The sequence below is a fragment of the Coenobita brevimanus genome, chromosome 14 (genome assembly GCF_032717465.1).
Source record: "Coenobita brevimanus isolate Jiangsu-jjx chromosome 14, ASM3271746v2, whole genome shotgun sequence".
In the NCBI taxonomy this organism is placed as follows: Eukaryota; Metazoa; Arthropoda; class Malacostraca; order Decapoda; family Coenobitidae; genus Coenobita; species Coenobita brevimanus.
The window spans coordinates 13457398-13472948 of NC_136967.1; the positions used below are offsets into that span (position 1 = coordinate 13457398).

Here is a 15551-nt window from a genome sequence, read left to right on the forward strand (position 1 = left end):
CCACCTCGCAGTGCAGCTGGGACTCTGGATGTTGTTACAGAGGAACCCCGGTGTGCCTGGCTAAGCAAACCCATCTTTCACACGCGAAAAATCTTCCCTGTCAGGCTCTGTTCCGTGCGGTGAACCGATGTTGCCTTGCACCAGACAACGCCTCACAAGTGCGAGGTGTGGTGAGGAGTGTGACTTGGTTCCTGGATGGTGCCGCATCTGTTTATCCACCCAGTGAACAGGAGCACCATAATAGGCTCCACATCACTATTATTTGGTTATATGGTTACCATTATGGTTACCATCCAGCGTTATAAATGCCTTCCTGGGTTACAAGAAACCACGAGGCATGTCAATTAGTGTAGGATTACCTGAAATGGAAAGAATTAGAGAGAAGGATAATAAAAGTGACAGGAAAGTTGAAAGAAATTAAAAAAAAAAAAAAAGGACAGAGAGACAGAGAGAAGTGTGAAGGAAATAATAGGCAGGTGTACACCAGGTGAGTGATGTACAGCGACAAATGCGGGTCGTATTTTAGAGGGAAATAGGAATATGGCATAATTTATTTACCTTGACGACCTTCGTGTATTCGACAGGCACAAAACCTAAGCCTTCTGATTTTCTTGTTATATGTATACTGAATAGGCAACTGTGCTTTATACTTCGGTCATTTCGTGTGAACATGCGATATTTTTTTTAGTATATCACTTTATACTTTATAGGGAAGGGAAAGGAGTTGTATGCGGCATTCATGGATTTGGAGAAAACATATGCCAGGGTGGAAAGTATTAAGAGTATATGGAGTAGATGGGAATGTTGAATGCTGTGAAAAGTATATATGGGGGTGCTAAGGCTGCAGTGTGTGTGTGGATGGTGAACTGAGTAAATTTTTCTATTTGAAAGTTGGATTGAAACGGATGTGTCATGTCTCCATGGTTGTTCAATCTGTATATGGATGGGGTTACAAAAGAGATACAAGATAGGGCAGTGGATGTTGGAATGGCCCTACTGAGAGAGGGCAGTACTACTTGTGCTGTTATTTGCAGATGATACTGTGTTGTTAAGTGAAGACGAAGCTGCCAGGCTTGGTGATTGAATTTGTGAGTGTGTAAGAAACGGAATCTAAAGGTGAATGTAGGGAAGAGTAAAGTGATGGTCTTCGAGAGAAGCGAAGTCAGTAAATGTACAGTGAGGTTGGATGAGGAGGAAATGGAAAATGTGAATGCATTTAAGTATTTGGGTAGTGTGGTGAGTAAGGATGGAAGTTTGGAGGGTGAAGTGCTTGAAAGGGCACAACAAGGAAGAAAGCCGTGATAAGAAACAGGGAAGTGAGCATGGAAGTGAAAAAGTTACTACATGACAGTATTGTGATACCAGCTCTAACTTATGGAAGTGAAGCTGGGACCTTGTTGGAGGGACAGATGTCAAGAGTGAGAGCAGTGGAAATGAGTTATTTGAGAGGAGCATGTGGAGTCACATGGAGAAACAGACTTACGAATGAGGATGTGAAGCAGAGTTGTGGTGTGGATATGGATGTGATAGGAAGCGTTATGAGAAACACGCTGAGGTGGTTTGGCCATGTGGAGAGGATGGAGAGTGAGAGACTGACGAGGAGAGTGTATGTGAGTGAGGTGGAGGGGGGGGGGAGAGGGAGGGGAGGCCAAGGATGAGATGGAGGGATGGAGTGGAGAGGTATATGAGAGAAGGGGGTGTGAGCTGGGAGCAGGGCAGTGAAATGGCGGGGGACAGGGTGACGTGGAGGCGATTTGTTTGTGGCCACCCCTTACCGGATTAAGGCGTCTGGCAATAGATAGATAGATAGATAGATAGATAAACTTTATATTTTCATTACAGCCAATCTTGATAGTTCACAAAACCAGTAAATGCTGTTGTGGCTGCTAAGTAAGAAAAGATAAACGGACATATCTTTCATCCCCTAACATATTAATATGAAAAGTCCGCTAATCCCAAAGAACCTTCAGACTCCTCTCTTGGTTCCTGTAAAGGCAGGTCGCATTTCATCAAGTAAAAACTTTAAAATTTCGGTGCCCCGGGTCGCTCTTACATCACGTCCTCCAGACAGTTAAGCGGAGCAGCCGTCACAGCTCCCACGCTCGTACTGGAATATACTGTACCAAGATTTAAAATGTTGCTGATGACTGGAGATGGCGGCTGAGAGGGGCAGACATGGCAGGTTGGAGAGATGAACAAGACGGGAGGATGGGAGAAGAGTGGCAGCTGGAAAGGAGGCAAATTTCAGAACAGTAGTCTATTTTGATCATTTTTTTTAGAAGGGTTTCGGTTTGGTCAGGTTAAGTTTGTGTGTAGCTAGATTTGTCGGTTAGAGTTAGGTTAATTAAACATGCTCAGGTTAGGTCAGGTAAAATGAAGTTTTTCACTCATAGCTACTCTTAAGGCTCCAAGTAAAGCAGTAAATGTTTTTCATAAGTAAATCCAATTTCTAAATGTGCATATAACTCTTCCCTGAACATATATCCATAGATTAACTGGTCTCCCTTAGTATAATAATTATTGACCGGTTTGAAGGAAAGAATACTAAAGGTTGAATATGACTAGCTAATTGGCGGGCAACCACGTACACTTGATCATAAAAGCATTAGTGTACATTCCCAGAACAACAACCTTGAGACAGAAAATTATGGATATTGCATTATGTCCGCTGGTTTTACTCCACGTTTGTATTTTTTAGGTGGACTGTATTTTTTTTTCTATAGACAGGAATTATTGTTATTAAATGCACATTCCCACGGAAAACTGATCAATATGCTTGAGACATCATGAGCTCAACCGATTAGAAAAGATATTATTGAACGAACTCATCCTGCACAATGCTTCTTAAAGTGTGTGTGTGTGTGTGTGTGTGTGTGTGTGTGTGTGTGTGTGTGTGTGTGTGTGTGTGTGTGTGTGTGTGTGTGTGTGTGTGTTTATATAATTTCTTTTTCTTTCAGGTATTGCTACCAAGTTTTTACCTGCGGCGATAGCTAGCAGGTCAATGAGCTGCCAGCGTTCTTCTTCATCATCTTCTTCTGGCTGATTTGTTTAAAGGAGGCCTTTGGAGACAAAAGTGATACCATGTATGGTACTTTGACATGGAGAATCCAAATCTGCCATCAACTGACACCTGAGACGGTGCCATCTAGCGACAACTGTTGTAAAAGTGCTTAATTTAAGCCTGAGACAAAACTGGTCCCAGACAAGGTTATTTGACATGGAGAATCCAAATTTGCTGTCAGCTGACACCTGTAGTGGCGCCATCTAGTGGATCTCTCTGTTAAGGCTAGTTACGTTTTACAGCAAACTGTTTGACACAAGAGCCTCGCCGCAGGTCCCAGAGCAAGTCTACTCTCGTATATTTCCTTCTCAAAAGAAAGACAATCTAGACTATGTTATCTCTGATGCAGATGTAGTGTTGTGGTTCGATATGCAAAATATAACAGTTATCAAACTTAAAAAAAAAAAAAAAATCAGTAAACATTGTGTGACCCGCATTTCTTTATGTGTGTGTGTTTTTTTTAATAAAGTATTGAAATGAATGTTTGTGACGTTGGCGGAACTGTGTGTGCGTGTGTGTGTGTGTGTGTGTGTGTGTGTGTGTGTGTGTGTGTGTGTGTGTGTGTGTGTGTGTGTGTGTGTGTGTGTGTGTGTGTGTGTTGTTACTGACGAATTCTGAATATTTCTGGAAGATGTAATTTACAGGAATTATGTTATTTTGTATAAACTTTCCTGACATAGTAAATGTATATAAGCTGCTGCATGTGCCTTGTTATAATTAAACTGCTGGAAATGGAGACAAAGAGACGAAAATTGGGTAATTTCGTGTGTATGATGCAATTTAAGAAAATTCAGAACAGTCACACTTGATACATCTGCTGACATACTGCTACTATATCTGGTGCACTCAGCATTTATTAACATATAATTCCGTATACACCTGCTGTGCCAGTATTACAATGAACCCATTAATGACATGCTTTATATGGTACTTGATATACTCAGACGGTTTCTTCCGTCGTAGGATAAACTTTTCAATGTGAACGGGTTTAAAATAACTTTCATTAATCCCATGACTACTAGATGTAGCTCTTAAGTTGCATAAGATAATCCAGCAATAGCAAGACTCTGATTGAACGGGTAAATGAGCCTGGAATATACTACTTTGACTGTGATATGGCGACACGAATTATTATACTGCAAGCAGAGATTGGCCATACTTGAATTTAGAAAGAATTTCTGGTATAGTTAATGATAAAGTTATCCTTTTCAGTACGAAGGTCTTTTCCTGTGATAATTATAAGAGTCTGGAGGCAGTGTAAGGAAAAAGAAATGTGCTGAAGGAGTGTTGCCTTATTTCTATTTTCCCAGCAATTGACTTCTTTCCACTCTATTTATGTAACGAAATATACTACACACAGTCCATCGGCCTCTGTGGCGGCCTTTCTTGCGGTTGAACAGTTTTCAGCATGAATGGGTGAGAGAGCTGTACGCTGAACAATGTGGTTCAGCGAATCTAGTCGATCTGCTATGCTAACATGGAATTACAGCCAACAAATCCAAGTTTTTCGGACAGAATAGTTTTGCATTACAGTATTAATTTGTTCAGTCTGATGACGTATGTATTTTCTAAGTTTATTGTCATTTTGCCCTATCCTTAGGTGGGAAAAAGAGCTCAGGATGATGATCATGATTCTGGCTGTCTCTAGACGACTTAATTTAACTGAAAGGAGAAAAGTTTTTTTATTAGACTGGGCAGTTATAACATTCATTTAAAGGAGTACAGTTCTGAGAGGCTAGCACGATTCTTTGCTCACAGTATTTGTTTTAGATTAATACATATTTCTTATTTAAATGTCGTAGATTTGCCACTGTAATCAAACGAAGTATTTCCTATTATATTATTTACATCCTAACAGTATCACCCACCTTAAAATAGACTTTAATTCTGAAGCGTTATGTATTGCTTTCATTAACTTTGTTTCTAATGGGCTCTTCAAAGTAGCATAAAATCCTTGGGTGGCAGCGTATAATACACTGTAAAATTACGGCATCGTATTGAAAGCGTTCACCGAGATTTTTTATAAATCTCCATGTCATATTTAGCTTTTCACATACGTGCATCAGTCCCAGATTCTTTCGCCAGGTATTCAGAGAGAACAAAATGAATTTCCTGAGGATGAGACAAGAATGGTGCTTGTAAGCCTCTTTGTGTACGAAACTTTATGGAGGCCAATATTGCAGGCTTAGTCCTTCAGATCCTTTCCTTTTGAATGATATTGTTTTCAAGCACATTCTGTTCATACATCTTTGTGTTACATATATCTTAATTTTTATATGTAAGAAAGATGTTTACTTCCTCTTGAATCAAGCAAACTGCTAAAACCTTACTGTAATATAAATCTGGTGCGTTAACTTTTGCGTCTTCAGTTTCTAGTTACCGTTCATGTCATTCATAAGTGCGAGTGTAAGTCATAAACTCAGTTTTTAAATATATGGCAAAGAAGCTGAAAATGGAAACATACATGATGTACCGTACAAGACACACCTGTTTCTTTAAGTATTGTGTATATTTCACAGCTTTACGGTGTCCCATGTTCTTTTTGTGGACTGACTTGTGGCAATATGGAAAACTTTGTTTTTCTTTGTTAATAATATTTTCTTTTATGAATATCACTATTTAAATGAGAAAGTTCCTTGTGATATTGGCATCCGATTTTGTCTCCGATTACTTACTTGAAAATTAAAACAAAATCTCAAAGCTTGTGAAGATAAAACTATTCCGAAACTGAGTACAGAGGAAAGAGCATTAAAGAGAGAGCATAAAAGGTCTTATCAAGTGTACGATCGCCTGCAGTAATAAGAAACTGGATCAGTATGAAGAAAGAAAACTGGAAGGAGATCAAGTAAAATGAAGCTATGAAGCTTGTAACGTTAGAAAAGACAAAGGCCATACGCCAGTAACTGGTGGGACGCAATACTGATCGGCGAGAAAGAAGCAACTGACGCTCGCCTCGGGAATAATCTGGGACGGGAAATGGAAAGGAAACCAGGCGCAGAGCGTGCGATAAACAGGACCGCTGTGAATGACGGAATCGTGAGAATCGTGGAGGTAACGACTGAGTGAGTTTGCATTACCCCACTGTATAGACTGTATGAACATCGAACATCAAAGTACTGATGTGAAACTGTCTTCGGTCGATAGCTAGTCCACGGTATTTGTGCGTCAGAACTACAGTTGCACAGCTAAAGATCTAACTGTAAACATCGAAATACCATTTTTAAATTACTGCTATGTTCAAAGCGTCTTATGTCACAGAGCCATGAACTGCTAAAATCGAAAAGTTATACCCTCCATATGGAAATGTGTTTTATAAGAAGATGCAACAGTTTGGATCCGACTCTGTCCCTATTCAGATATGACCAGAGACGGAACGTGTCTGTATACAGAACGACGTGAGGAAGGCAGGCAGACAAGGATGAGGAAGGATAGAAGCAGTAAAGTTAGGTGTAGAAAAGGGGTTCAATGGTTTATCCTCTGCATATGGGTCAATAGTTTTATGTGCATTCCTTAATCAGGTCTACCTTTACTTGCCATGAAGCTTGTATTTTACACACATTCTTCTATCTGTCTATCTATCTATTGCCAGACTCCTCAATCCCGTTCGGGGTGGCCACAAATAAATCGCCTCCACGTCGCCCTGTCCCCCGCCATTTCACTGCCCCGCTCCCAACTCCCCCCCCCCTCTCTCATATACCTCTCCACCCCATCCCTCCATCTCATCCTCGGCCTCCCCCTTCCTCTTCCCCCCTCCACCTCACCCACATACACTCTCTTCGTCAGTCTTTCACCCTCCATCCTCTCTACATTTTTTTTTTTTTTTTTTCTTATGCGAGGAAGAAGGAACCAAAGGCCATGGCCCGCAGTAACAGTTCCCTCCAAGAGAAAAACAAAATACAATAGAGAGCCAAATTCAAGATCCGATCATTTTGAGATGCCTGGACACACTGCGTTTGAAAGACTGGAGATCATAGGCAGCAGGAAATACAGACAGAGGGAGACAGTTCCAGAGTTGACCTGTTGCATAAATGAAAGACTGGGAGTAACGGTTAACTCTTGCATTAGAGAGTTGGACAGAAAAGGGATGAGAGTTTGCTGCCAGACGGGTGCTACGCGCCCGTCGTAGAGGTGGAGGAATGCAAGCAGACAGTTCAGAGGAGCAGTGACCATTAAAGTAGCGATAGAAAAGAGATAAAGATGCAACAGTGCGGCGAAGAGACAGAGGTTGAAGGGAGTCAGTAAGAGGAGGAGAGTTAATGAGACGAAAAGCCTTTGACTCCACCCTATTGAGAAGAGCTGTATGTGGGGAGCCTCCCCACACATGAGAGTTGTACTCCACACAGGGGCGGATAAAACCTCTGTATAGAGTCAACAATTGTGCAGGGGTAAAGAAAGAGCGGAGTCGGCTTAGCACACCCAATCTCTTAGAAGCAGATTTTACAAGAGATGTAATATGATCTTTCCAAGATAAGTCCCGAGTAAATGAAACCCCAAGCATGTTCAAGGATGATGCAGGATTAAGCTGAATATTATTAAACATTAATGGGTATACCTGTGGAAGATTTTGTCGGGTTGATAGGTGTAAGAACTGAGTCTTAGATGCATTAAAGACAACCATATTATTTTTACCCCAGTCAGCGATACGAGCCAAGTCAGACATTAGGTGTGCCATAGCCTCATCCCTTGTTTCTTGAAGTAACTGTTGAGATGGGCGTTGCGGGAACCGAATGGAAAGGTGAAGGGTGGAGTCATCAGCGTATGAGTGGATAGGGTTAGATGTACAGCTTAGAAGATCATTGATGAATAAAAGGAAGAGAGTTGGTGATAGGACAGAGCCCTGAGGAACACCACTGTTGATAGATCTAGGAGAAGAACGATGGCCGTCTACAACAGCGGCTATAGAACGACCAGAAAGGAAGCTAGCGATGAAGGCACAGATAGAAGGATAGAAACCATAGGAGGGCAGTTTGGAAATTAAAGATTTATGCCAGACTCGATCGAAAGCCTTTGAGATGTCAAGTGCAATGGCAAAGCTTTCGCCAAAGTCCCGAAAGGAGGATGACCAGGAGTCTGAAAGGTAGGTGAGAAGATCGCCAGTGGAGCGTCCCTGATGGAACCCATACTGACGATCGGAAAGAAGGTTGTGATAGGAAAGATGCCTTAAAATTTTTCTATTAAGAATTGACTCGAAAACTTTTGAAATACAGGACGTTAAAGCAATTGGACGATAGTTGGAGGGTTGGGAGTGGTCACCCTTCTTTGGGACTGGCTGAATGAGAGCAAACTTCCAGCAAGAAGGAAAGGTACAAGTTGACAGACAAAGGCGAAAGAGTTTGCCTAGGCAGGGTGTAAGCACAGAAGCACAGTTCTTGAGAACAACAGGAGGGACCCCATCAGGCCCATATGCCTTGTTAGTACTGAGGCCAGTGATGGCAGAAAATACATCAACTGAAGAAATTTTAATGTCAGCCATGAGGAAGTCAGAGGGGAGAAGTGATGGAGGAACAGCACCGGAATCGTCTAAGGTGGAATTGGAGGAGAAAGTCTGTGCGAAGAGATCTGCTTTATCAGTAGAAGAAATAGCTACAGAACCATCAGAGTAGAAAAGAGGAGGGAAGGATGATGAGGTAAAGTTGTTAGAAAGATTTTTGGCAAGGTGCCAGAAGGAGCGGGAAGAATTCGAGTTGGAGAGTTGAGAGCATTTAGTATGGATGAAATTATTTTTAGTAGAGCGAAGAACAGACTTAGCACGATTCCGGGCAGAAACATAAAGATGATGTGATTCAGGTGTGGGTTGGCTCCGGTACCTTTTGTAGGCCCTCTCCTTGTTGCGGACAGCATTAGAACAAGCGTGATTAAACCAAGGCTTTCTTGCGTTAGTCAAAGGATATGAGAAAGGAATGTATGCTTCCATGCCCGAGAGAATAACCTCCGTAATGCGCGAGGCACACTCAGATGGCTCCCGGCCATGGAAGCAATAATCATTCCAGGGAAAATCAAAGAAGTACTGCCTGAGGGCCTCCCAGTTCGCGGCTCCAAAGTGCCACAGATGACGTTTCCCTGGAGGGTCCACAGGCCGTACCGGAGTGATAGGACAGGTTAAGGTAATAAGGTTGTGATCGGAGGAGCCCAACGGAGAGAAAAGATTAACAGAGTAAGCAGAAGGATTAGTTGTGAGGAAGAGGTCAAGTATGTTGGAGCTCTCTCCAAGGCGGTCAGGGATACGGGTAGGGTGCTGTACAAGCTGCTCTAGGTCATTAAGGATAGAAAAGATGTAGGCTTGTTCACCAGGTGGATCCGTGAAAGGAGAGGAGAGCCAAAGGTGGTGGTGAACATTGAAATCTCCAAGAATGGAGATTTCAGAGAAAGGAGAAATGGACAGAATGTGTTCCATCGTAGAAGTAAGATAGTCGAAGAATTTTTGATAGTCAGTAGAATTAGGGGATAAGTAAACAGCACAGATATATTTAGTCAGAGAATGACAGGAAAGCCGAAGCCAGAGTGTGGAGAATTCAGAAGAATCAAGTTCAGGAACACGAGAGCAAGATAAGTCGTTGCGTATGTATACACAACAGCCACCTTTGGCTTTGAAATGAGTATAGAGAAAGTAGGAGGATACAGAAAAGGGTTTGCTGTCGGTTTGCCTCAGACAGCTGAGTCTCCGTCAGAAAAAGAAGGTGAGGTTTAGAGGAGGAGAGGTGGTGCTCAACAGAGCGAAAGTTAGAGGAAAGGCCGCGAATGTTGCAGAAATGAAGAAGAAGAGAGTCAGACAGTGGTTCCAGGCACCTCGAGTCGTCACCGGGAGAGGGGCAGATGGCGGGGGCATTTATGGTCCCCCCCCCTGGGGACTCCGAGGCTTGATTAATAGACGCCATTTTTGTTGATTTTTGAAAAGGAAGTGTAGTGTGTACTGTGCATGTAGTTTGGTGAAGATAGTTAGAGAAATTTGTACTGGAGAGCATGCTGGCCTACTCTCTGTGTAACTGAGACACTGAAAAAGTTCAGCAAAGGGGGATGGTCAGGAACTAGTCCTGAGGGCCGATGAAACGGGAGCTCCAGCACTCCCTGTCATCAGCTTTCCATCCACCACCTCAGTGTATTCCTCCTAACGCTTCCTATCACATCCACATCCACACCACAACGCTCCTTTATATTCTCATTTGTCAGCCTGTCTCTCCATGTGATTCCACAGGCTCCTCTCAAATAACTCATTTCCACTGCTCTCACTCTTGACTTGTGTCCTTCCAACATCGTCCAAGCTTCACTTCCATACGTTAGAGTTGGTATCACAATACTGTCATGTAGTAACTTTTTCACATTCTTCATCCACATAATTTGTACACCATTAATCATGCCCCTCGCACCCATGTATTCAGTCATTTTCAGGACCGTGACGTATTTCTGGCTTATTTCTATCGCATCTGTTATAATACAAGTCTGTGTTTAGTTCATCTAGTTTCTGCGCCTTCTCAAATTAAATGACTTCCATAGGTAACAGCATAGATATCGGAAATCTCTACATCAGATATCGTAGGAAGATAGCAGATTGGAAAGTTACTAAAATATCTACATGCGATGCAATTGCCCATCCCCTTCTAATGACGCAAGCTGTTTTTTGCTGCATCCGTATTTTACCTCCAAGTTTACAGTGAGTCGGACATAAGATTACGTACCTACTCTCATACACATTATAATATAAGGATTTTAGCCCCTGTTATAATGAGTGAATAGTGTAATCTATCCATGATTACACCGGGACAACTAGTCCAATGGCTACACATTGATTAAAATAATGTAGGTATGTAGTATCTTCCAGTGCATTCAGACAAAACCTAGAAACTGCATACCCAATCTTGCGATATGGATGTTGATTTTGGTGAAATCCAAGTGCCCACTTTCCCCTCTTACTGATTGTTTTATTTTTGGGGGAGGGGAGTAGTCACTTCCAAAAATCAGTGGGGGATTCACTCTCCCCAAATATCGCAGTACGGATGACAGTCCATTAGTGCGCGTTCACACGTGCTCTTAAACATATGTTGGCAACACGGCAGGCAAAATGTTCGGGAACATGTTTGCAGCAGTATTTGGACAGATGTATTCAAACATGTTTCAGTGCAGCTTCGAACACTGACAGCAGAGGCGATGGGGTATGTGTGTCCATACCAGGCAGCTGAGACTTCATCATGCTGTTGCCAACATGATCTGGACACTGCTGTTCCCAACATGTTTGCAGCGTGCTCGTTACTGTGTTGCTTACGTGTTGCCAGCACTTGTTCGAGCACACGTGTGGACGCAACCTTACACATTATATCCTAAGATATCAAAGCCATATCGGCCCCATTTTCACTATTTCTGAGAATTTTTCGCTTGATTAGGGGGCTGACTTCCCATTAAAAAAATATGGTTGGAAAATTGTATGTAGTGGAAGACCTTCGGTGTAACCATACAAACTCGCATGGAAAGATTCATTCAAAGCCTTCCCCTCTTTCTAATAATTTTTTATATTGGGGAGGGGGCTGACCCTCCAAGAATCACTGAGGGAGGGGGTTACGTTCCCCAGATGTCTGCATTACGGATGAGAGTCCACTGTAAAACTTGTACTAAGATGTCAAAGCCATATCTGCGTTCCTTTCACTACCTCTGAGAATTTTTAATTTGTTGAGGGGGGCTGACCCCCCTGAAATCATCGCTGGGAAATTGTATGCAGGTTAGTGGAGGACCTCCCCAGTAACCAAACGAACTCACCTGGGAAGTTTTATTCAAATTCATCAAATAGTCTACGAGGAGTGAAAGCACACACACACACACACACACACACACACACACACACACACACACACACACACACAGGCTGAATCTCGCGCAACAGTGTAGGGCGAGGTTCCAAAAATGATATTATTCTGCCTTGCAGGACTGATAAAATATAGAGTAACCTGAGGTGAATACCGAAAGACTAAACTAACATTATATAGTGCATTCATCCAACAAATTTCCGGTTTAAAAAATGCTAGTTTAGTTCTTAAAGGGTCATTCAATGAGCAAGTGTTGCACCTTTCAAAAATTATTCTTCTTTACCCTAAACACAGCCTGAAACTACCACAAAAGCTTTAGATCTGATGGAAAAGTTGACTTCTTTCTTCACACCTAACGAAATAGCCTGGGAAAAATGTTGTAGAGTCTGTACGGATGGGGGTCAGGAGATGCTGGGATCAAAACTGAGGCTACAAAATGCTGTCAAGGAAGTAGCTCCGAATGCGAAAGTGGTTCATTGTGTGATCCATCGTTTTGCAATGACGTCAAAAACCTTCAGTGATGCCCTTTGCAAGATCCTGGAGGCAGTGTTAAAATGTGTCAGCTTTGTGAAAACAGGAGATTTGAACTCTCGCCTTTTCCAGGAACTCTGTGAAGGCATGGATTCAGAGGATGAATCCCTCATTTACTCAGAAGTGCGATGGCTTTCCAAGGGCAATGTTGTGAACAGAGTATTAGAGCCTCGGAGAGACCTTAAGCTTTTCCTGGAAATAAAGAGGAAGGATGATTTATTAAGTCTCTTCAACCAGGCTTTGTGGGAGTCACGTCTTGAATACCTAGCCGACATTTTTGAGCAGCTGTACAGGTTGAATCTCAATCTACTAGGCAAGGAAAGAAATGTATTTCACCTCACGGACTGTATGCATACATTTCTTGCCAAACTCCAGAACTGGCAAAGGAATGTGGGTGCACGAAATGCTGCCATGCTTGACAATCTTTCAACTGTTCTTGACAAGATTGAAGAGGATCACATAGATGACTCATCACTCAAACGAGAAATAATTCAGCACTTGAAATCCTTGGAAAGTGAACTCAAAAGGTACTTCCCAAAATTCAAGAAGAAAGAAGGGAATTTAGTAAGGAATCCTTTCGCAGACACTCTTGATATTGCTGCCATTCCCGATGATGTCCAGGACGAATTCCTTGACCTCACGAATTATTCTTCTGCCAGAGACCTTTATGAAGAATAATCTCTGTGTTCTGGTGCTCCATATATCGGCCATATCCAGAAGTTAGTGAAATTGCACTTAGAACCCTCCTGTCATTTTCCTCAACATATTTATGTGAATCTGATTTCTCCACCCTTCTACACATCAAAAGTAAAAGCCGAAAACGGTTGGATGTGGATCCAGATAAGAGATGTGTAGTATCAGTGACAGCCTCGAATGAGCCGACTGACTGAAGGCAAACAGTGTCACCTATCCCATTGGTATGTTAACAAAATATGCATGATGATTGATAGTTGTAAGCATTAAAATAAATGGAGAGCACAAGAATAGTCTTTTTTCATCATTATTTGTTAAGTGCTTGAGAGAAAACTAAAGGGGGGGCCACGAGGATCTTATGATCCCCACTGGTGGGGAATGAAGTGAAAAAGTTTGAGAAACAATGGGTTAGGCGATGCTTTCTGCAGAATGAAACCCCTACATATTAAATACAGGTTTTTGATAAATACATTGCTTAGTGGGATTCTCTGTTAAGGAAATAAAAAGCTATACCTTCTATGTGTATACTATACCATTATGATTTTTATTTTTATGGCATCTTATGTGTGTAAGAAAACGAGGTATGCAGGCCAGGGAACTAACAAGGGACTGATGTGATTAGATGAACAACTCGTAAGTATGGAGACGCGCATGACAATGGTTGGTACCCCCTTTTCAATTCAACAGTCATTGTACTGACTATGTGTGTTGGGTATTATAAAGTGCTTGTGTTTGGAAGATTATGTCTGTGAGATGGAGTCAAAATTCTGGGTGTTTGAATGGCGAGTGAATGAGTCAGTTTGTGACCCACTTCATTGGGCATGCTGTTAATTGGTTCTTCCTCTATTGTTTTTTTTTTTTTTTTTACTTTATATTATTCCATCTTTGGGTAAAAAAAAAAAAGAAGTCAGGATGATGATTTTAATGACATCATGAGATGCAAGTTTTGTCTGTCTAATTTAACTAAGGACTGTGAGCGTGATGCATCCACAACTTGATTGTCCTTAACAGAGTTTATGGTTTAAATAGAAAATGCATCTGTTTTGCGGACACTTTCAAATACACACCAGTTGGACTGACTGCTTTGCCATGATCAGAGTTCGATTCTAAATAAATGGTGAAGTTGTACGATTATGTAATGGCATCAAGGGAAATAAGCTGGACATGATCTTTACTGAAATGCGCTACTGCTTTAAGCAAGCGTCCTGTTATATACTGGGATTAGTATTTTAAGAGTATTCGGTTTTCACTTAATTTTCTACAGATAATTATCAGCGTTGGAATACCACCAAAAGAACATGCAAGTCAGAACAGAAGTATATCCATGGGACATATGAAGTAAAATCTTAACCTTTTTAATAACACTGCTTATACTTATTTATTTCTTGCTACTGACAAGACTTTTGTTCAGCTGGAGGGGGCTAGATACAGCATTCCTGATGCCCTGTCGTTATTATTGGTCGTTTCTAATATCTGCAAAATTATACGATGAGTGCAAGAGTAAAAATGAAACTATGATATGGGATTTAAATTCATAAAGGTCATAACAAATGCAACTAGGTTACGCCCTTTCCTCAATATTCCCAAACAGGAGAACAAGGGGCCACCAGACTAATCCTCTAAATTAAGCACAGGCACGCACCCCGACCTACCTACTATATCACTGTAGTTTACTACTGCAAGCATATATAACACAAACGCACGCGGACCACTGAACAGCAGCACACAGTTGGCTGAGAGGCAGGAGGGTCCGGGGTGGAGTGAAGAGGGAGTAGAGTGGAGTATGGATATCGTCGTGGTGGTGAGCTAGGAAACAGCAAGAGGGGAAAGGGATTAGGTATGGTGGTCTGGAAGCTGTTTTGTGTGTGTGTGTGTGTGTGTGTGTGTGTGTGTGATTGTTGCAAAAGGATTAAAGTGGAAGAAAAAACCTTCACTGCTTGAAGGTTCATTCATTTTCATTTCATTGCCAGACGCCATGTATCCCAAACGGGGTGGCCAAGGGCTTAGAGTTAATTGTTTTACAGGGAGGGGCACTAATCCTCCACCAACCCCACTTGACACGTAGGGATGCCAACAGCATCTGGTGTTCCCAGGCGGTCACCCATCCAAGTACTAACCAGACCCAACGTTGCTTAACTTCGCTGATCGGACGGGAAGCGGTGTACTCAGCGTGGTATGGCCGCCAATAAACAACAAAGCGGCAAAAGGTTATGCTGCCATCCGCTATTTGCATTTTATTTTTGCCACACCCTGTTAGCAACAGGGTTCGGCTCACTAATGCACTAATCTGAGTTACTTGTTGTAACCATGAGGGTCACAGATTAATTGCAACCGTGATGAACCATGATTCGAAGGTGTGTGTTTGAGGGGGGGAGGGTGATGAAGCGATTTGTGCAGATCAGCTCTCTGAATCCCCCCTGATGCCAATCCTCACTTCCCCCCCCCCCCCCAACCTTGACGTCAGGTGCACTGTT

At 42.2% G+C, this 15551-nt stretch overlaps 1 protein-coding gene and 1 non-coding gene across 2 annotated transcripts; one reads left to right on the forward strand and one right to left on the reverse strand.

The window, feature by feature from the left end:
- Positions 1-12351: 12351 nt before the first annotated feature.
- Positions 12352-13062, forward strand: LOC145389866 (protein FAM200A-like). Its single transcript, XM_080264996.1, has one exon. The coding sequence runs from the start codon at positions 12352-12354 to the stop codon at positions 13060-13062; it is 711 nt and encodes a 236-aa protein (XP_080121122.1).
- Positions 13063-15145: 2083 nt separating this feature from the next.
- On the reverse strand, positions 15146-15264 carry LOC145390534 (5S ribosomal RNA). The gene has a single exon (XR_013895680.1). It is a non-coding gene; the product is annotated as a 5S ribosomal RNA (ribosomal RNA).
- Between the last annotated feature and the right edge of the window lie 287 nt (positions 15265-15551).